We start from the raw sequence: 20,667 nt of genomic DNA, 5'->3' as shown, positions 1-20,667 counted from the left end.
ATTATAAAGTTCACCTTCCGGTGCGATGCCCCTCTGGAGTTGGATGAGCGGAAGAGCAAACAAAAAGGTGCCTGAGCCTGGGAAGAATGACGTTTCATAACTAAAGCATTAAGAGGATACAGAGTGTCATCCTTCTTCTATTATCCCCTTTTGCTGATATATAATTGCCTGATTTAAATTGAAAATTAGGCATGTCAGCGATAGTAGTAAAGTAGCGTCTTTATTTATCAAATAAATTCTTTTTCATGAATGATGATGTAATGAAGTTCAATTAACAAACATTATTTGTGATAAAAACTCAAAAAGCGAGTTTTTTCATTAGCAAGTAAACGTGATTATCAACTTCGAATCCGTGTAAATTGTTCGGATCACCTTGTAATCTCATCAATAGACCACCAAAAGAGACGTACGCGGAGAGTTTAGTAGTCTCTCCAGCAGTGTCCTCTCCTTCAATTTTGTAGATTTTACCATACATAACATACTCAAAACTATCCGCCCTTGAAGGCCCAGTATCAACGGGATTCCATTCACCATCATCGGGAAAACCATCTTCTCTTAAAGTAGACGCGATAACCAATCTGAACTTGTCACCCAAATCAACGGGGTATAGTTGGGTGTTAACATCCAAAATCAAGTCCATTTTGAAAGATTCACTTTCGCAATGTAAGCGACTTGATCTGTCGAACTTTTTACCTTCCGGATCAATGTCTTTCACATCGAATATATCTTCAAATAAACAGCCTGCCATTGTCTTAGATTTTTCACAGTTCAATATTACTTCGAAAACTTAATTATAAATTAATTTTTTGACATTAAAAGTTCAAGAATAACCGTGCCACGATACCTGGATCACGAATTTCAGAAACTGCAGTAGCAGACGATTTATCTATGGGCTAAGGCACCAGCCGTATGCCGCTCCGGGAATACGGACATAGCCTACTCGATCACGCACTCATCAACTCAAGCGCCTCCTAGAGTCCTAGGCCAAGGGCGGTCCACGGAGCTTCTATGTGGTCGGTCAAAACTTGAAGGAGAGAGTAATGGAGTGGAAACCCCCATACCTTAAGCGTTGCCTTTGTACCCCCACCTACGGCACCATAGTCCTCCCATCATCCCCAGCGGTTAGGTAGGGTCGTGCCGGACGAAATCGTAAAGGACGCTCCCTCTATCTCAAAAATAGAAGCTAGTTCTCATTCAAATAAAATGGCGCTACGCGGCAGCACTTGGCAATCGCCTACGGAAGGGTAGGGGCGTGCGCGAGGTACACTGGGAGAGATATGGTGCCGCAGGTCGCCCATCATCATTTCCAATCCATCTGACTCCCTTATCCCTGGTCAAAATCGTGCAGGCAGTGCTCCTAGGCTAGGCCACCGCCTTATTTCTCAGCCTGATCCCTGATTTAAAAGCTGCGACTCAAAATGAACTGAATAGAACTAAATCATAATTTCAAGAAAAGTGGGAAATTATTCAAATTATGATTTACAAGGAATAAAGTGAATGAGAAATTGAGAATATTCAGAATAGTTTAGTAACAAGTTGTGAGTTTGTGACTTTTTCTTAATAATAATATGTATTTCGCGCTGAAATTCTCATTAATTCATTTGTTTATATCTGTATTTATTTCCAGGTTATAAAACCTCTAATTAAACACTTAACTTAAAATGGGAAGCCAAAATTTAAAATACGATTGTGAAGAAATAGTTTCAGGAATATTGGAAGAATTCACGGAGAAACTCAAGTTGCCTGAAAACAATCCCAAATCCATAAGATTAAAAAATATCATTACCGAGACCCTAACTTTGAATATTATTAACCAAAAATCAGATGCCATTCAACTCTTAGCGGGACAAGAGTTTCTCTCAAGTCTGTCGGAAGACATATTTACTGAACTATTTATTGTCATACCTTCATGGTACTATAAAATTGTGAAGACATTCCTACAAAACATAGAAATTTCTTCCGATGAACAGTGCCTTGAAATAAATCCTGAAAATGCATCAACTTGCATCTCGGCTATGACAAGCTTTCTTTGTTACGTTGGAAAATCATCGTTTGACATTCCCTTACGTAAAAACCTTACTGTATCTACAATTGGTTTAACAACGGTGGAAAATTGTTACAACCACTTTATATCACTGAACGAATTTAAACAGCGGAATTTAAAAGATAAACTCGGAAAACTATTTCAAGAATGTAAAAATTTGCAACGCTGTATTTTATACTTTCTCGAGCACACTAATTTAAGCGCCATTTCAAACGAAGATGAAGTTCGAAACTCGCTCGTTACCTGTAGCAACCTTTTGATCAAATTATTAATTTTAGTTAGCGATGTAAACCCCAAAGAAACTGTCCCAATATTGAGAGTTTTTGGTGTTTTACTAAAAGACTCTAGTGATTATATAAAGGATGACTTAGACGTTAGTAGCTTTGTAGAGTACTTATGTAACTCAACGACGAAATTCAATACGCGCGTTTTAACATCTAGCGAGGCTAGTTTAAGCAAATCAAACAAAGCCCATATTATGCGAATTTGTAACTATCAAATGAAAATATTAATATTAACATGTGATAAAATGAGCGATAATCTAGATAAGGCTTGGCCTAATCTAGTTATATTTTTAATGTATTTGATAGAATTAACACCTAAAAGACGCGTTTTATACGAGATTGATAACAGTCGCGTTAGTTTTAACCTTGAAGGTGTTAATGACGAACAAAAAATTATTAATGAAAATGTTACAGTTGGAATGGAGCCGCTTTTAACGCGTATAATTTCCCAAAGGGAATTTGTACATTTTGTACTGAAACACCAAGACAACTCAATTTCACATTGCCTCCTAATTGCGCATATTTTAGATAAAATACCCGACTTGGAGTACGATCTCTTTGAGATGTGGTTAAAATACGCAACGGATGAAGGTGATAATATTATAACATTCTTGTTTAAATTAATTGAAAACCTGTATTTCCAATTAATATACCCCGTTTATGTGCCTGCAATTATGTTAAACGGGAAACCGCCCATTTTTAACAGTCTATATCAACATTTATGTACACACATTTGCGCATTTTTTGCGAGTATCCCTGCCAAATATTCCTCGATAATTGAAGATACTCTTATATACGCTTTACTCTCAAATTGCGTTTGGCTGAACATTTTAGCAAGTGACGTTTGGTGTTTCGTATCTAGATACTCCACGTCAAATTTATGCCTTGAACATTGCAGGGTTTTGCTGAAACTTCATTTAGAGTTTCCAGACGATTATAACATAGTAAATTTATTAGGCAAGCTTTTTAGTTTTTTGTCAAAATCGCACCAATTACAATTTATAAAGGACTATCCTGTCGAGATATACCCGAAGTTATTCTCAGTTTTAACTACAAGTGACGATATTAAAATTGCAGTGCAAAAATATTACTCGCGAGTCAAAACGCATTTTCAAAGTGAATCCTTCGCGTCCGATAATGAAATGACCATTTCATCGAAGCTCGATTTAATTCAGTTATTTCAAGCTCATCTACCTAATACATTAGTATCGAGTAACGCGTCGAAATTTTTATCCAACTGCTTGTCAGATATACTGACCTATAAAAACACTTTTCAAGAATGGTTTTTACGTAAGATAGCTTCTTGCGTCTATATCATGATCAAAAATGTGGAGTTCAACGCTACCACGCAAAATATTGGACAGATTTTACTGTCTTTGAAGGATTGTACAGTAACAAACTTGGACATGCACGTAAATTCGAGAAAAAGCTGTTTAGATTTAATTGTACTGTTATTGCTGAAGAATTTAAGTTCAAAATCACTACCTCAAACGTTACTTAGTGAAATACCTTCATTTTTCACCTGGACTTTACAAAGTGATAACCGTGTGTTAAAGTTAATTTGTTTTGAGGTTTTGTCGTTATTTGCTCGCGTAACGCCGCATAAAATGTTAGTTAAGAGCATTTTAAATCCCGATTTGAAGGCTAATTTCGCGAGGTTCCTTCAACAGATACCCAGTAAGAAAGTTTTAAGTCTTGAAGAGGTTGAAAGCGTCGCGTCGTTCATGTTTAACAAAAAATCTTACTTGTACGTGTATGAAAATGATGAGGATGAAGAAAAGTGTGATCAGCCGTTTAAGAAACAGAAAATGGATAATATATCCACTAGTTCAAGCGTCATTAATAATACAATAGCCCAGTTAGAAGAAGTTATGAAAACTGTTGAAAAAACTTGGTTGGAAAACAATTTATCATCCTCAGACTGTAAAAAAATAAGGGTTATTGCGGAAAAAATGTTGGAATATGTTTAAAAAATGTGTTACTTATTATCTTAAGCATTAAACTTTCGTAATTTAATATTGCTTCACTGGGTCCATTATTGAATCTTATGTAAAATAGTCTTATAGCGTTTTCCATTGAGGTCGATCAAGTGCACTCGGTATTTTGTCCGAGATCGCTCCATAGTTTCGTGCTACGTCATCGCTCTAGCTCGGAGGACCAAATCTAGTTGCTCCAATAAAAGATGGAAGTTTTTTCAGAGCGCTTTTGTGACGCTCGATTTTGGTATCTCTGTCTCTGGCGTCGGAGCGGTTGGGTTCAATCCGGGAGGGAGCGACTGGGCCAATGGAAGACGCGCCTCCGTCACGTAGCTGCTCGTTTTTTCCCAATGAAAGAAGATTTTTTTTTCGGAGCGCTCGGATCACCCCAAATGGAAAACGCTATTATTATTGATGGTGCATCGTAAATATTTCTAGAAAAAGAGGTCTTCATTATCTTTTGATGGTACAAGGCGCTCCAAGATCTACTAGTTAAGTTTCCATCCTCACGTGACGACGATTTAATTCTCTTTATTAAACTATATAGTTATTATTCTTGAACGTACTTTATTTATTTATAGTTACAGCATAAAAATGGGGTCAGACCCCCCCCCCAACGAAGTTACGAATGACGTATGAATAAAAATGTTGTTATATAATAAAATATTTCACAAAGTGGTTGAATTTATAACCTTGTCTTTAGGTCGATATGAAATGGATACTATGTGTTAGCTCTTAATCCTATAAGAACAAAGATGAAAGGCGTACAATCACCTCAAAATCCGCGTCTAGTTATAGACCATTCAGTATCGGATTCCTGAAAGTAGAAACAAAACCTCTTTAAACTACGGTAGGGCCAAATTTAAAAAATTATACGTGATACACTAAGAAATAAAATTTAGGGGCACTCAATTTGTTCATTATACTCCAGGGTTCATACAACTTTTGGAAAACAAATTTCCCTGAGATTTCCGGGTTTTTCCCCATATACTTCCCTGAATTTTCCAGGTTTTTCCCCTTTATGGAGTATCCTATGGAGCAAATGTTAACGAAGGAGGGGGGGGGGCAAATATGACTATTACATAATCAAAGGACATCCCCGTATCTCTAATATAACCACACTTATGAGCCTCCAAAGTGTAATGTTAAACCTATGGAGGGTATGTTTATGAACATTTTGCTTAATTATTCGGCCCCTGTTAGACGCAAATTTCCCTGAATTTTCCATGAGGTTTTTGTCAACTATTTATTCCCTTGATTTTCCCAGGTTTGTATGAACCCTGTTCTCAAGCTTGAAACATCCCCACAACTGTTCTGTAAAAATTCGCTGCTATTTACTTCGGGTGGCGATTTGCTTTAAAGTGCACTGCCACTTGTTTCACGTGTTTTTGGCACGGAATTAATTAGGACCTTATAATATACGGAATTTATGAGAGGTACTTCAGTGAGTGATGAACAAAGCAATCAACGCCCCATATGGCTGACATTCCCTATTGGCATAAGTTTATAAGATATGTTCCATAAGTATGACACTACTTTCGTAATGCTAGAGACTTAATGAGAGCTAGTTGGAGAACGACAAGCGAGAATTGCAGACTACACTCGATTTTGCAGTCCATCTTGCTATTTAGACTTTGACATCGCCTCACCATGCATCGCTTTATGAGAATCTAGGACGTTTCACTTACGTCACTTCATGACAAGCACCAGTTTGTAACCAGTGACAAACTTAAGGAACAATCTTACGAACTTATGCTATTGGTATTAATAGCCTTTTCAGAACAAGCCTCTCAAAGGGGGAGAACCGCATCTAGTTGCTCCCAATGAAAGACCAAAGTTTTTTCAAAGCAGTTTGGTAACGTCATCAGGCGCTCTATTTTGGTCTCTCGCGTCACAGTGGTTGGGGACTGGGACAATGGAAGACGCACCTCCGTCTCGGAGCCGCTCGTTTTTTTTTCTACAATGAAAGACGAACCCAGTCGCTTCCTCCCGGATTGATCCCAACCGCTCTGACTCTAGAGACGGAGCGACCAAAATGGAGCGCCTGATGACGTCACAAAACCGCTCTGAAAAACTGCTCTCTTTCATTGGGAGCAACTACATTCGGTCCTCCGAGCTAGAGCGATGATGTAACACGAAAATATGGAGCGATCTCAGGCTGCCTACTACATGTGGTGACGCGTTTCAAATATTTCCGTTGATCTCATTCAGATCCTATCCTCCAAGCTTAAATAGGGAGCTAACAACTGGCTAGGGGGAAGAGATAGTCTGACGTCACGCAGCCTCCCTCTGGTTGGCATTTTTGCGCGTAGAATACTATTTCCAACCGTCAGGGGGGATGAAACTCCAGTAAGAGATAGAAGGGTGTGACGTTTCAGGGCCATGCAGAACTGTTAGCTTCCTATAGGTCAGACTAAGACCAATAAAACTGAATCATTCAACTATTAAGAATTATTCTAGAATAGCTGCTAAAACTACATTAATTTCGGATGAATTTTACAATCTAAAATTATAGGAGTTACTATATTCAAGTTCAAGAGCACTTGATAATGTAAAAATATCGGGTAAAATATTAATGTTGATCAAGTGTGCCTGAACACGAGTATAATAGTTCTTACATCAGAAGAGCTAAGGCGCAATCTACTACTGTCATCATCAGTCGATTGGTTGGTTGCTACAAGCTTCGTATTTTTTCTAGATTTTGATCCGCTTCTCAATGGGCTAAGTTCTTTGGACCTTCTTTCACTGGGTGGTATACTTTTAGAAGCGCTACTCCACTGTGATCGGGTTTTACGAGGTGAAGTAGGTGATACAGGGCTCGAATCACTTTTACGTCCCTGCCGCGAAACCGAAGTAGATTTTGAAACAGCGCTACTTTCTGCATTACGGCTAAGCGATAGTCTCGTTTTCGTCTTTGGGCTAGAAGAATCAGATTCTGTTTGAGAAGGTGGTATTCTTCTTCGAGGCTTTTCGGCTTTTCCGTCAACGGTGGACATTTTCGATTTCTGTAATCTTGTCGGAGAACTCTTGCTGGAATCGGATTCAAGTTCTGTCAGCGAGGCTTTTCTATTATTAGAGCGAGTTGACATTCTTTTCGGGGTTGAACTCTGGGAAGTTGAACTCGATCTCCCCGGTGATTTCGCGGAAATTGAATCATCACTGAACTCTACGTATCTAGCGGGCTTGTGTATGGTCCTCTTCGATGTTCGAATTTCTTTATCCGAATTACTTAAAAACGATCTTTTTGGTCTTGGTGAAGCGGATTCTGAATCACGAGACGTATCGCCTATTGGAGATTCATTTGGTTTTCTCATTCTTCGATGCTTAGCGTAATTTTCGTTTGAGTTTGCGTGTTTCGGAGTTGATTCCGATTTATGGTGGTCATCCTTATTTCCATACCGGGTCTTCCTGTTGACCGATTCTTGGTTTCCAGCGACTTTTTCCAAGTTTACAATTGGAACTTTCAAAAGCTTGGTTGGCGATGGAATTCTTCTCGCACTGCTAGGACGTGAACTTGATTGAGAGCCGTTACTTTCGCTGTCAGTTCTAAGCCTTTGCGACGAGCGCGACTTCAATCTATTTAACGCGCCTTTGATCATTCCATGGAGGTGCGAATCAACAGCGGCTCTGACACTTCTTTGGTTAACTGTTGATTCTACGATATTATTTGCGGATTTATTACTTTGGTTTCGTAACGACTTTGAATTCCTTCTCGCGGATGATCTTGTCGGGGATTTCATTTCTGGTCTTTTGTTATTGGATCTAGTTAGAACTCTCGAATCATCACCGCCAGAAGATGATTCATCCGCGCTTTCATTATCAGTTTTATCATTTAATCCGCTGACCCTTTTCTGGCGCCTCACTGGGGTTTTGGTTGGCGTTCTAACCACGCTTGGACTTTTACCTCCAGGTGTCTTTCCTTGACTTTTATTACTCGCTCTAATAGTTTGTACACCTTGGTTCCTATTAACCATGCTAGTACTACGTTCATCTTGGCTTTCATTGGTATTTCGATCATGGTTTACATTAGACCCTTGGTTTCTATTAGTCGCTTTGGTAGACCCTTCATGGCTTCTATTAGTCGCTTTGGTATGTCCTTCTTGGTTTCTATTAGTCGCTTTGGTAGACCCTTCATGGCTTCTATTGGCAGCTCTACGTGCCCGTTCTAGGCTTTTATTTGTTGTTCTCGGAGGCCCATCGTGGCTTCTATTGGCAGCTCTACGTGCCCGTTCTAGGCTTCTATTTGTCGCTCTGGGAGGCCCATCGTGGCTTCTATTCGCAGCTCTACGTGCCCGTTCTTGGCTTCTATTAGTTGCTCTGGGAGACCCATCGTGGCTTCTATTAGCAGCTCTACGTGCCCGTTCTAGGCTTTTATTTGTCGCTCTGGGAGGCCCATCGTGGCTTCTATTCGCAGCTCTTCGTGCCCGTTCTAGGCTTCTATTTGTTGCACTGGGAGGTCCAGCGTGGCTTCTATTAGCAGTTCTACGTGCTCGCTCTTGGCTTCTATTAGTTGCTCTGGGAGGCCCATCGTGGCTTCTATTAGCAACTCTAATCGCGCGATCTTTGTTTCTCTTAGTGGTAGGCCCTGCGTGGCTTCTGGTTGCGGCTCCAGTTGCCCTCTCTTGGCTTTTATTAAGCAATCTTGTCAAAGATTCACTGCTACTACCTTTTGAACTTCTAGGACGAGTCCTTCTTTCAGTCGAAGTCGGAAGTTCCTTCGAACCTAGTTGTTGATCTTTGTTCGCGCCACTTGGTTTTGATGGTTTACTTGGGGCTTCAATTTCTCCATCCACATTGGTCAAAGAACTCGCACCAGTGTTTTTATGTTTATTCGAGGCTCCTTTTTGAATCAGAGTGACATCGCTATCCGAATCGGTAGTCGTGAAAGATAATGCGGTTCTTTTACTTTTCCTCTGTGGCAACCTAACCAATTTGACTGTCGCTTCTTTTTCGAATATTTTTCTCTGCGATCGAGTTAGCATCAAATCGCTCACCGCAGTTTCTTTGGATTTAGGATGCGACTGAGGAAGCTCATTTCGTTCGGGCCTACCTTTTTTAACAGTTTCTTCTTTCTTTTTCGAAGTTCCGTTGTCTAAGTTACGATCTTCTTGAAGTCTCATTTGCTTAGCCGGCGATGGTTGACTCGATTCAGTCGATAAGTCGCTCTCAGGAACAATGGTATTAGCTTCTACAATGGACTGAGAGTCGACACTTTCAATATCATTTTGAGAACCTTGGGTGTTATCACCATTGATGGTAAGCTCCGAGTCTATTATAGCTTTAATGATATTTGTAAAAGTATCGATATTTCGCAAGGTCAGTCTGTCACGAACTCTCTGAAAATGTCAATGAAACATTTTGAGAATTTTCAGTAAAGGAAAAAACAATTACATTACAAAGTAGAATACCTTCTTGAGTTTGGTCACCAGTGTACTAATATTTTTATGTACAGGAAGACAAGTGGATGACAAATATAAAGTCGTCATGATCTGGCTTAGCTTTTGATTAGAAAGGGAATTGTCAGGATCTTTCAATATCTCAATACAGATTTTCTCAGCCAGTCTATCATGAGGCTTCGATTCTTGTACATCAAGTTCGGGCTCATTGCTCTGAAAATAGACATAATTGGCTTATTAGAAAAAACAGGAACACGTACAGTTAAAAGGAATCATAGTATCCCGTGTAAATTTCTATACGGGTTTTGTGTCCAATGAGCTCTATCTGTTATTTCATTGGTTGGTAGAAACGCGAGGTCAGGCGCGCGAGGTCCAACATTTCCAAGGTAAAATACGTCATACATAATGATTAGTCTAACTCTTCCCTCAAAATCCGCCTAGATACGTTGAGAAAATAGCTATACAATGATTCCTATTGGGAGTAAGTTCAAAAGATACGTTCCACAAGTTTGTCACTGGTTACTGAGAGCTTGTCATAAAGTGACATAGGTGAAACGTCATAGATTCTCTTAAAGCCACTGTCAAAGGCTTAGTACAAACTAACGAGAAGATGGACTGCAATTCTCACGTCAGTAAGTCTATAGCATTACTTAGTACAGGTAGTGTCAAACTTACGTAACATACCGTATAAACTTTCGCTATTAGCTACGTGTATTCAAAGAGAATAAAGGGGAGGAGTGGAAGCCTAAAATACTTGTTGCCCCTAAATATAACTAGAGGCACGAGAGAGTTCCTGGCTTGCTCGATTTTGATTGGCCTAGCATAGCGCCACCTACAATATACTATCAACGTGTGACGTCATAAACTTAAACTCCTCTGTACTGCGCGCTGAAGATGCGCGATAGAAAAGGGAAACAACTACTGCCCCACTTTCCACACCCCCTCTATACTATCTTTGATGAAAAAACTTAAGTCAAAATTCACAATAGGCTATTTGCGCCCATCACTTTATTTCAATAAAGAATCTTAGGAAGACAAACGCAGTCGATCTAGTGGAATATCTTACGAAGGTGAAAGAAGTCATAAAACAAACCCTAATAGTAGTTTCGTCTCCATTATTTATGGGCTGTATCAACTGTAAGATCAGCTTGGCCATGTGGACCACATTAATCCTGGAAAGTGGGCTGGTATGCGGAGCATCCAAAACTGTTTTAATGGTAGGCAAAAAGGCTTCTTCGAAACACTGCTTTCCGCGCCTGAAAAGTAAAGAAAAACCCCCGAAATTTACTTGATTGAGTTCTTCGGAATGATATTCTTCGCTAGCCAGCGTTAGTCTTCGTAAAAATAAACAAACCTTCCACGTGCAGCGTAAGTTGGAATGAAGACTCCCAGAAAATGCAGCAGAAGAGAATTTGAATCAGTTGTGGGATTAAACCAAAGCAGAATCATGTGACTGAGAAGTTCCGATGAGTAGATATGCCCTAAAAGTAACAGTTTCCCGAGGCCTTGCGCAGTGACAGCGCGAATATCATCAATCTAAGGTTATACCATAAAAAATACTGTTAAACCCCAATTTAATTTTAAGGGAGACTTCAGCTGGGAAATATTCCTTTCATTTCTTGGAATATAAGCCAACACAATTACATCTGGCAGGTAGAACAATTCACCCCCCTCCCCAGCTTTAAAAGCCAAAAGGAAATATTTGAAGACACATGGGCTGCGTTCACCAGAGCTCAGGTCTCAGGAAGCAAAAAACCGGATTGTACAAAATTTTAAACAGCGAGCTATGTCGTCATAGCCTTGCTGAACGCTTTTCCCCAGTCATCCGATGTTTTAAAAATGAAAGCGGCGCAAAAAAAAGAGGGCAAGGTACCAAGGCTTAACAAAACTTTGATGAATACATATTTGTAGAAATTAAAAAGAATAGCTTTAATAATTAAGTCTCGCGTTGTCAGCAGATTTCACGGAAATTAAATAGGTAGTCCCATCAGAATCAGCAAGGGCTATTTGCAATAATTCCTCCACTTTATATTTCTCTAAACTAGGAACTACGCGTTTTACGTCACGCGATCCAAAAAAACAGACTATTTTCTTGGTTGACATCGTAGGCTCATTGGTGAGCAGCGTCAATTTAAAATCCAAAATAAAAATTTCGTTCAGTAAGACACTCCTAACAGTGGTGACTTAGCAGACTAAGTGGTGAGCTCTGCTGAACGCGGCCATTAGCTTCAATGCCAAATAGTGGCACTGTAGACTCGACTAATCGTATTAAAACTACTCTTAAGGCACCAATTAACAAGTCAATAAAAATTATCTTTCAGTATCAAAGAGATGCTTATGAGGCTAAGGTAGAAAGTTCTACAAGCGTAAAAATGTTGTACGATACTTACTTTGCTATCTAAATGAGACTTTAATATAGTAACGACATTGGTTACAGTTTGGGCTCTGCCTTCTCCATGTGGCGAGCTCTCGGCATTCATTAGATCCAAAGCGTCATTGCTATCATCGGCAGTTTCGGGTGGTTGAAACATCTCCAAACCATGCATGTGAAGCAAATCAAATATAACTTTCAAAGCCATTAATTGTATCATAGGATGGTCCATTTGCGATATCTAAAGACAATTATCGATCAACGCTTTTTTATAACTCCCTATTACAATCAGTACCAACCTGCAAATATAATGAGAAATTCTGGTTGGCTATTGCAACGCTGATAATGGAACACAGGCCAACTCCAAGGACTCCTTGTCTTCTAACAGCTGGATCAGGATGTTGTACGCCAGGCATCAACTAAAATTTAAAATCAGTTAGAAACCAATTCACGGGGCAACTCTGAATAAAATCCATACACCTTTAACAGGCATTCGCTAAAACACAATAGCCAAGAAAAAATAAATTAGTTTTACCAAGGTTGTCAAGAGATTTTCCAGAGTCGGAGACATTTTCTTCAAAGGAGCTTGCAGCATCAGCTCAGTAATCATAGTCATACATTTTAGTAAAGTATCGGTATCATTCTACAAAGTTAAATTAACTCTTAGAAACCTTTAGTATATATATATAAAAATTTTCATTATTGTGACCAACCTTCTCAGTCCTAACTTCTCTAGTGCTCGGCATAAGACTTTTTTCTAAAGTTACTTTTTCAGCTTCCAGATGTTGAATTTGATCTTTAGTTTCTTGAGCTTTAGCAAACTCTTCATTTTCAGCGTAATTTTTCAGATTCTCGTTAAGTTCATTAAGTTCGACGCGAATCTTCGCAATCTACAGTAAATCGGGAGATTCAACTGGTGGTTAAGTGTCACGTCGGATATTATAAACTTACCTTAAGTCTCGCTTGTTTCCTTTCTTCTTCGGAAACCTCAAATTCCATGGTAAGAATGGGCTCTTTAATATTTGAAATCATTTCAGCGACCATTACAAGCCTCTCTTCAGGGTCGAGCTTAGTTTTGATGATGCAAGAGATTAACGGCTTGACGAGGGATGCCGAACAGCTACTTGAGACGAGGATATCATTCACGACTGCATTTAGTCTTTGACTATAGGTTAATACATATTTATAGTAAGAAATCACGAATACTGATCAGTACTATGAAGGACGTCATACCTTCCAGCCATATCAGCCAGATCATAATTGCTAGCTATCTCTAAAAGTTGCTCGCAGATAAACTGATGATCGAGCTTTTGATTTAAATCCCATGTTGAATGAACAGTAGTGATGTAACTTTAAGTGTTAAGTGGTATAATGTTAGATAGCGTTATTGTAATAAAATACAATATTGCTACTTGTACGGGTTCTTTTCGTAATATCATAACATAGCAAGCATTCTAAATTAGCTAAGTATGTGGAGTACTATACTCCCAAAAAATGCCTGTTCCATGTTTCCCCACATATCAAGGTCCGTTTCCAAACACCCCATTCCACAGATTTCTAAGTCTCATTTCTAGTATTCACTTATTTCACTAGCCCTGTGCGAATACCCGGCAATTACCCGAAAATATTACAAATTTTCCCGCCCATTAGCCAAGACATGGCTTAGATCAATAAGGTATTTGGTTAAGCACTCAAAGGGATGCGCATATTCAAATCAGTTTTGTAAAAATTTTAAAAGATTAAATCTTTAGTTTTTACTTGCGTATTTTGCCACAAATAATACTTTGACCTAGCAAGTACCCGATATTTTTCCTACCCCAAAGGCACACAACATGGATAAACTAACGCTAGGGATAGTTCGTTCCCCCAAAAAGATAACGCATACATGTTCCAAACGCCCCCTAGCAGCAGCTACTATCCCTAACAGGAAGTTATAAGAAAATTGGACCAAATATTACGTGGTCTATGACGTCAAAATTGAAATACTGCCTAAATTGGGCAAAACGATTTATTTAGCCTAGAGATGGCGCTATATCTACATCCGTTTTGGTCCAATAAATCAGAGTCCTGCACGGGCCGGGCTCAAGCCCGGTCCGGCCCGAGGCCCGGCCCGATCGGGTCGGGCCGAGCCGGGCTTTCCACTTTTGAAAATTGTATCGGGCCGGGCCGGGTCGGGCTTTTAAAATTTTGGAAATTAACGGGCCGGGCCGGGTCGGGCTTTTAAAATTTTGGAAATTAACGGTCCGGGCCGGGCCGGGCTTTTGTTCATTTTTCAAAATTCGGCCCGGGCCGAACTTGATTATCATTTAATCCAAAGTTGAAATGAAAGATAATTTAAATGAGTATACGCTTCTAAGGACAAATGTAACGAACAATTATCAAAAGAAATGAAAAATACACGACGCTAAAGCAAATATGAATTCAAATCATTGATTTTATGGAAAAAAAATATGAAAATTACAACTGAACTACGTGTAACGGGCCGGGCCGGGCCGGGCCTGTTCAATTCATGCAATGTGTCGGGCCGGGCCGGACCGGGCTTGGTTAATGCATGTAACGGGCCGGGCCGGACCGGGCCGAAAAACCAACTATGTACTCGGACTCGGGCCGGGTTTCGGGCTTATTCAAAATTCTAAAACCGGGCCGGGCTTGGGTCGGGCCTGGAAAACTCGGCCCGTGCAGGTCTCTGCAATAAATTGGGGGAATGAAGAGGGGAATCAAGGAATAATTCGGAACATGTAGTTGGCGATAGAATTACATGGGAAACCCAGTTAGTGAACAATCCCTAGCGTTAGTTAATCCATGCACACAACAATTGGAACTTTTGCTAGGCCTAATTATTCGAGTACCTGCCAACAATCCGGATACACGACGTCACACAATAGGGAATTCTCAAGAGTACCAGTACCCGACCGCCAAAAATCACTACCCACACAACCATGGGAAACAGTTCAAGTTTCAGATTAAATACAGAATTAACTATACGCATAGTCACTGCGTGATCTAACAAAAAATAATAAGCCTCTAGCAATACAAATGCAGAGACAAGAGCTGCCGTAGAACTATTTTCTCTCTCTTGACTATTGTGAATCTAGCGATTTTAATTATGCCTATATGGGCAATTGTAACTCATGGAGTGCCTCATATCATATTCTTTTGAAAAACAGCCAAAAACGTATGTACTTCTTACTGAAACTATGCACTTCTAATCTACTGGGCATATAGATAAAAGTTCTGCTGCAAAAGCCGCCATTTTAGGTTCGTTTGATGACCGAAGACACAAATAAACTAGAGAAGTAGGGATTATTACACCCTCGAAATAGAATGAACCTTTTGATATATTGGCAATACTGTATCAGCTCCGGTTGCATCTGTTCTAAAAACCTTTCACCATCTTCCGCATCTTGTTTCTTCAAATGTTTGATTAAGTAAAGCCAGTAAAACGCATTTTCACAACTCAACTCCTCAGGTGGAATTTGTTTCCTGCAAGATTCAAAGTTCAAAATATCAGAAAAATAAAAGAGTTGATTTTAATAGCTTTTGAATGATAAAATAGGCTTAAAAACGTCAAATTAATCATCATTGATATCTAACTGATTTTCAAAGTGCCTATTACATCTTTTCAAACCAAATAGAATCAACTTGTTTGAACCTAAGACCATTAAACACGGAAGGACTACAACCCTGTTCTCCTAATGGCATCGCCTGTCGTTGCCCCTAGAGGGAGAGTTCATAAACCATTTGACTCAATGGCTACGCTTTGAATCGGTAAAGTTTCAATAGTGGTCGCGGCGTGGCGCTGCCCTATAAGAATCACGCGCTGTATCTCAATTCCAGTCCATCCGTGTTTAATGGTCTTAGTTTGAACCCTTCCCGGTCCTTTTACGAGATGATATTTCCTAAGAAACTCACTCGGCAGTCAAAGTTTTAATAAAATCATTAACGGCTTTTTCCATCGTTATATTATCCAGAATGGCATCCAGGGCCAATTTAGTAACATTCAGCGACTCTTCGGTCTCCTGAATACCCACATCCAAGCATCGAAGAAAGGTGACGATGCTTCCACCGCACATTTTCAACCATGTTGGAACAAGAGTGCTAGCAACGCAAGTCTTTACAAGTTCTGTTTTGTAAAAATATTAACCATAAAGATTACAATTGTAACATTAAACGTTTCTAAGAGATAGCTACTGACCGGAACGATCTTGAAGTCCTTCTTTTAAGAGCCGAACTCTTCTGGATATAGTTAGCGCTTTAATATGAACTTTTTCAGCAAGATATTCGTAAGCTCGTTTGCGAACTTTATCTTTTTCATCCCTCGTACGGTCAATAACCGACTCGAGAGTAATTGTAGTCGCGCCGATTACACTCAAGACCGCCTCTCTTACTTGAGAATTAGGATCTAATTTCAAGTGCTGGAGGTATTCTGCGAAGAAATGTTTCGTAAATAAACGAATAACGTAGCCTTTCTTTTCCGTATTAAAGAATTACGTTTGGTGACTGGACATTCTTTATTCGTGGGATCTTGTAATCTAAATAAGGCCAAAACAGCCGCGACTCTTATTGCGGAGACTTTATCTTTCAAGCAAACGAGTAAGGCCTCGGTAAGACTTTCAAACAACTCATCGTCAATTGAAGAGTCGGTATTCATGTCAGTTAATAAAAGATGTAACAATTTAACCGCGTGTAAACGGAAAGGCACATTGACAACATCGTAGTACTAGAAACAAAAACTTTTTAAAAACTGGAACTTGCACTAGAACAGGGTTCATACAACTTTTGGAAAACAAATTTCCCTGAGATTTCCAGGTTTTACCCCCATATACTTCCCTGAGTTTTCCAGGTTTTTCCCGTATATGGAGTATCCTACGAGCAAATGTTAACGAAGGTTGGGGGGGGGGAAATAATCAAAGGGCATCCCCGTACCTCTAATATAACCAGGGTTATAAGCCCCCAAAGTATAGTGTAATGTTAATCCTATGGTGAACAATTTGCTTAATTACTCGGCCCCTGTTTGCCGTAGCCCTATGTTTTTAGTATGGTTGGATGGGGGACATATAGGACTATAAGATACTCGAAGGACTTCCCCGTATCTCTAGCAGAACCAGAGTTATGAGCCTCCAAAGTTTAGTGTAATGTTAATCCTATGGAGGGGGGTATGTTTATGAACATTTTGCTTAATTATTCAGCCCGTTTGTCGCAAATTTCCCTGATTTCCCTGAGGTTTTTGTCAACTATTTATTTCCCTGATTTTTCCAGGTTTGTATGAACCCTGTAGAATAATCGCAATGTCTTTGATAAAGAAGAATATACCTGAAGCAAATACTTCATGAGCCTGACGAGAAAAGGATTTTCTATAACCCGAGCACTTTCATCCAAATCACTGCAAGCGCTATTAATACTTCCATTCACGTCATTTTCTTTATTTTCAGGCGGTACATAAAGACCTATGGCAAACTTGGCCACAAACTCCAGAACAATATTTGCGTGATGATCTTCTTGAGCTTGAAGAGCCAGAAGAAGATAACTTTCAAACTCATCACAAAAGTCTGCGAATGGTGTCTGAAAGATATATTTAGTTAAGGGGTTTTTAATAAACGTAACAGTCAAAGGACTAAAGGGGGGGGGGGCTTCTATTTCACTTTACTGGGACAGAACATGATAATCAAGGCTAAAGCCCCTGCATTCGTCGCACCAGTATGGCGTGTAAATTACGTCATGAGTCTTAGTCCCTCTACTAACTGAAAGTTCTCCGCAGGGTGGGTAGGAGGGATGTGGTTTAGTATGGTTCCTCCGCTTCCTTCCAAAATAGCCACAGACTTCACATAGTGTAAGGCTAGTGGCAGAATATGTCTGATTGGCTAAGCAGAGGCCTGGTGTTTACTGGGGGATAATTCCACCCCTTAACCAACTCTTTTCTAAAGAGTAAATTCTTTCCCATAATATCAAAAGTAGATAGGGGGAAAGTAAAGCTCGAGGATGGTCCCCCACCTTTGACTGTGGGTTTCCTCTAAGTTTAGAAGCTCTCTCTCCTCTCCCTTACCCCCTATGCGAGTTAGCCAATGACGTTTGAGAAAACACCCCAACTCCTTATCGATTTTTTTTGAGAGGCAGTTCATAGCGACGGCAGCGCCCCGGGACAGTAGCCGGTGAAATTGTCTGCTCTAAAGGAAAATTCAAATCGACCAAGTGTTACATCGTTTAAAAATTCGGGGCGCTGATTTTTATCCTTTAATAGTCCAGGCAAAAAGAAATGCAGAATAACCACCACTATCTTCTTCATGTTTTGACTTAAGAAGATCACAAATCATATCATATAACAGTTCATTCATGGATCCATTACCTTTCATACAGTTAAATATTCTAATTCTACTTCCAGTATCGTCCGTGGTAAAAAGATCATTTATTAATTTTAACGTATCCACTCACAGATGTTGCTTTACCGTATATCCGTATGCAATCTTGTTAAGCCTTGGCTAGTAGGAGTCCTTTTAAAACTGTTTACAGAACTATTTTCAGTTGCAAATAGGCACTGGCAATGTGCAATGCCTCTCCTACGCGAGGGGGTAGGAACTGTGAGAGAGAGGAAAGGGGGTTTCTAGGTTTTCATGGCGCGGGGGATCTTCCAAGTGCTTTACTTTCCCCCCTATCTACTTTTGATAATATGGCATCATCATAACCCTTAGTGATATCCCCCTTCTGGGGGAAAATAGTATTCTCTCTTAAAAAGTTGCCCCCAGCGTTGGGGATACACAGTTCCCTCCCCCTCTCTACCGAAATTACTCTATAGGGACTTCAAAATTTAGGGGTAGCTCAACCCCCTGTCTGTTTATGTTTCTTACAAAATGGAGTCTATTGCAGGTCTTTGCTGCGTAAGTGGACGCAGGGAAAGATTTAATGTTGGAAGTAGGAATGGAAAATAGAGTAATCTGGGCGCGCATCAAAGTCCAGGACCCCCTTTCCCCAGAACGGGGGGGGGGTATGAAAGAAGAGCCGGGTATTACGTATTTTTCGCCATCCCCATGAATGAGCAACGTCATCAAAACGTAGTTTAAGTGAGCCAATAAGATAATTTAAACTTATCGTTACGTCTTGGAGGGAGGGGCTCTATACTGGGTGGTCTATGAGTCGGACTGAAGTAAATACAAACCGTTCTCCATTCCTGCTTCTAAAATTAAATCTATCCCTGGTGGACGCTAGAGTTGTGTAGCGCAATATAGTATTGCAAGACGATGTAGTTAAACCTTCCTAAGAGAAGGCTAAAGCTAGATAATGTATCTGTAACCATCCTTTGCCAAGTTTTTCTTGGGAAGGGACTTATACACCCTTTAATCATTTCATAAGTTCATAAGTATGTTCCATAAGTTTGTCACTGGTTACTGAGACCTTGTCATGCAGTGACGTGGGTGAAACGTCATTGATTCTCGTAAAGCGACACCTGGTGAGGCGATGTCAAAGGCTTAGTACAGACTAAATAGGACGATGGACTGCAAAACCGGGTTTAGCGAATTCACGCGTCATTCTCGAACTAGCTCGAGCTGTAAGTCTCTAGCATTATGAAATATAGAAAGAGTCATACTTATGGAACATATAAACTTATGGTTATTTGTATAGATACTCTGATTTTTAACTATCCATTCAGATACTTTAAGTTTAACATGTTCAAATCAGCAGGTGCATGTGTTTTGATTTTAGGCCTTATTTAACCAATTTAAGATTAAATTTACATTGGCTACATTGATCTCAATTAAGTACGCGTATTTCTACATTTAAATTGTCTGTCTTAATTTAGGGTGATGATGCAAATAATACTCACAGACTGGTAGAGTTTCTTAGTATGCTCCAAAAGTCTATTATGGGATTGCTTCTTTTCCTGGCATTGAGTGAAAATATCCTTCAACGTAAGGTTTCCAGAACTGGCTGTTGATCTTGTTCTCGTGGCGCCTTCCATATTAGTTAATTCAACCATGAAACCTGAAATTACCAACATTACCATGATTCAACATTACACGCACTAATGTTAGGCTTATTTGAAACAATGCCGTTATGGTTACGCTTATACTATATTAGATTCGCTATACGACGCTACTTTAAAATATTAACTTTCAACATCTGAAATAAATCGATTAAAAGAAAATAGAAGAATAAAACAATTACTATATATTCCATTAATGAACCTTCGTCCACGAAATGCAAAGTCCAACCGTTAGCACCACTTAACTAAAGTTTCAAATTCTTTCCCGCGCTTTTCACTCGCGATTATTTTCAAAACGGTTCTCTTTAAAGGGAAGAGGAACAGAACTGCCAGTCCACAATTTCCTTATCCACAGCACCAACTGTGCAGCCGGGAGTGTGGCGCAACTCCTGTAAGCCAAGCTTCTGGGTGGCAAAGTTTGAGGGAATATACACATGTCGGCGATCCTACCCTATAGGTGCCGACTGCCCCGTGTCCGCCGGAGGTGACTTGACCCCACACCCCTTCCGTCACCTCCCAAGTAAACCTCATTTCCTTCCCTGCTTAAACACATACTGAACCCTGACCAAATCGCATCCTTGTCGCGGTCCTCGCGGACGTATGTGCCCTACTTACATTGAA

General features: G+C 39.9%; 3 protein-coding genes across 3 annotated transcripts; 1 reads left to right on the top strand and 2 right to left on the bottom strand.

The window, feature by feature from the left end:
• Positions 1–199: 199 nt before the first annotated feature.
• On the bottom strand, positions 200–887 carry Polr2H (DNA-directed RNA polymerases I, II, and III subunit Rpb8). The gene has a single exon (XM_089863001.1). The coding sequence runs from the start codon at positions 746–748 to the stop codon at positions 299–301; it is 450 nt and encodes a 149-aa protein (XP_089719127.1). The 5' UTR covers positions 749–887; the 3' UTR covers positions 200–298.
• A 513-nt stretch (positions 888–1,400) lies between these two features.
• On the top strand, positions 1,401–4,344 carry LOC149588162 (FIGNL1-interacting regulator of recombination and mitosis-like). The gene is made up of 2 exons (XM_089862996.1): positions 1,401–1,538; positions 1,628–4,344. The coding sequence occupies exon 2, from the start codon at positions 1,662–1,664 to the stop codon at positions 4,296–4,298; it is 2,637 nt and encodes an 878-aa protein (XP_089719122.1). The 5' UTR covers positions 1,401–1,538; positions 1,628–1,661; the 3' UTR covers positions 4,299–4,344.
• Positions 4,345–4,851: 507 nt separating this feature from the next.
• LOC149588161 (uncharacterized) lies at positions 4,852–20,386 on the bottom strand. The gene is made up of 18 exons (XM_089862995.1): positions 20,229–20,386; positions 19,888–20,045; positions 17,385–17,633; positions 16,563–16,791; positions 16,267–16,497; positions 15,984–16,194; positions 15,402–15,554; positions 13,305–13,421; positions 13,023–13,236; positions 12,785–12,961; positions 12,607–12,714; positions 12,371–12,490; positions 12,091–12,312; positions 11,055–11,236; positions 10,794–10,956; positions 9,713–9,913; positions 6,923–9,640; positions 4,852–5,121 (listed from the first exon to the last, which is right to left on the bottom strand). Exons 2-18 carry the CDS (start codon positions 20,038–20,040, stop codon positions 5,080–5,082), a joined length of 5,490 nt encoding a protein of 1,829 aa, XP_089719121.1. The 5' UTR covers positions 20,041–20,045; positions 20,229–20,386; the 3' UTR covers positions 4,852–5,079.
• Between the last annotated feature and the right edge of the window lie 281 nt (positions 20,387–20,667).

The sequence above is a fragment of the Phalangium opilio genome, unplaced genomic scaffold, assembly GCF_054372755.1.
Source record: "Phalangium opilio isolate 3A_F unplaced genomic scaffold, DU_Popi_V2 ptg000662l_1, whole genome shotgun sequence".
In the NCBI taxonomy this organism is placed as follows: domain Eukaryota; kingdom Metazoa; phylum Arthropoda; class Arachnida; order Opiliones; family Phalangiidae; genus Phalangium; species Phalangium opilio.
This window is presented reverse-complemented; position numbering and strand designations above follow the sequence as displayed.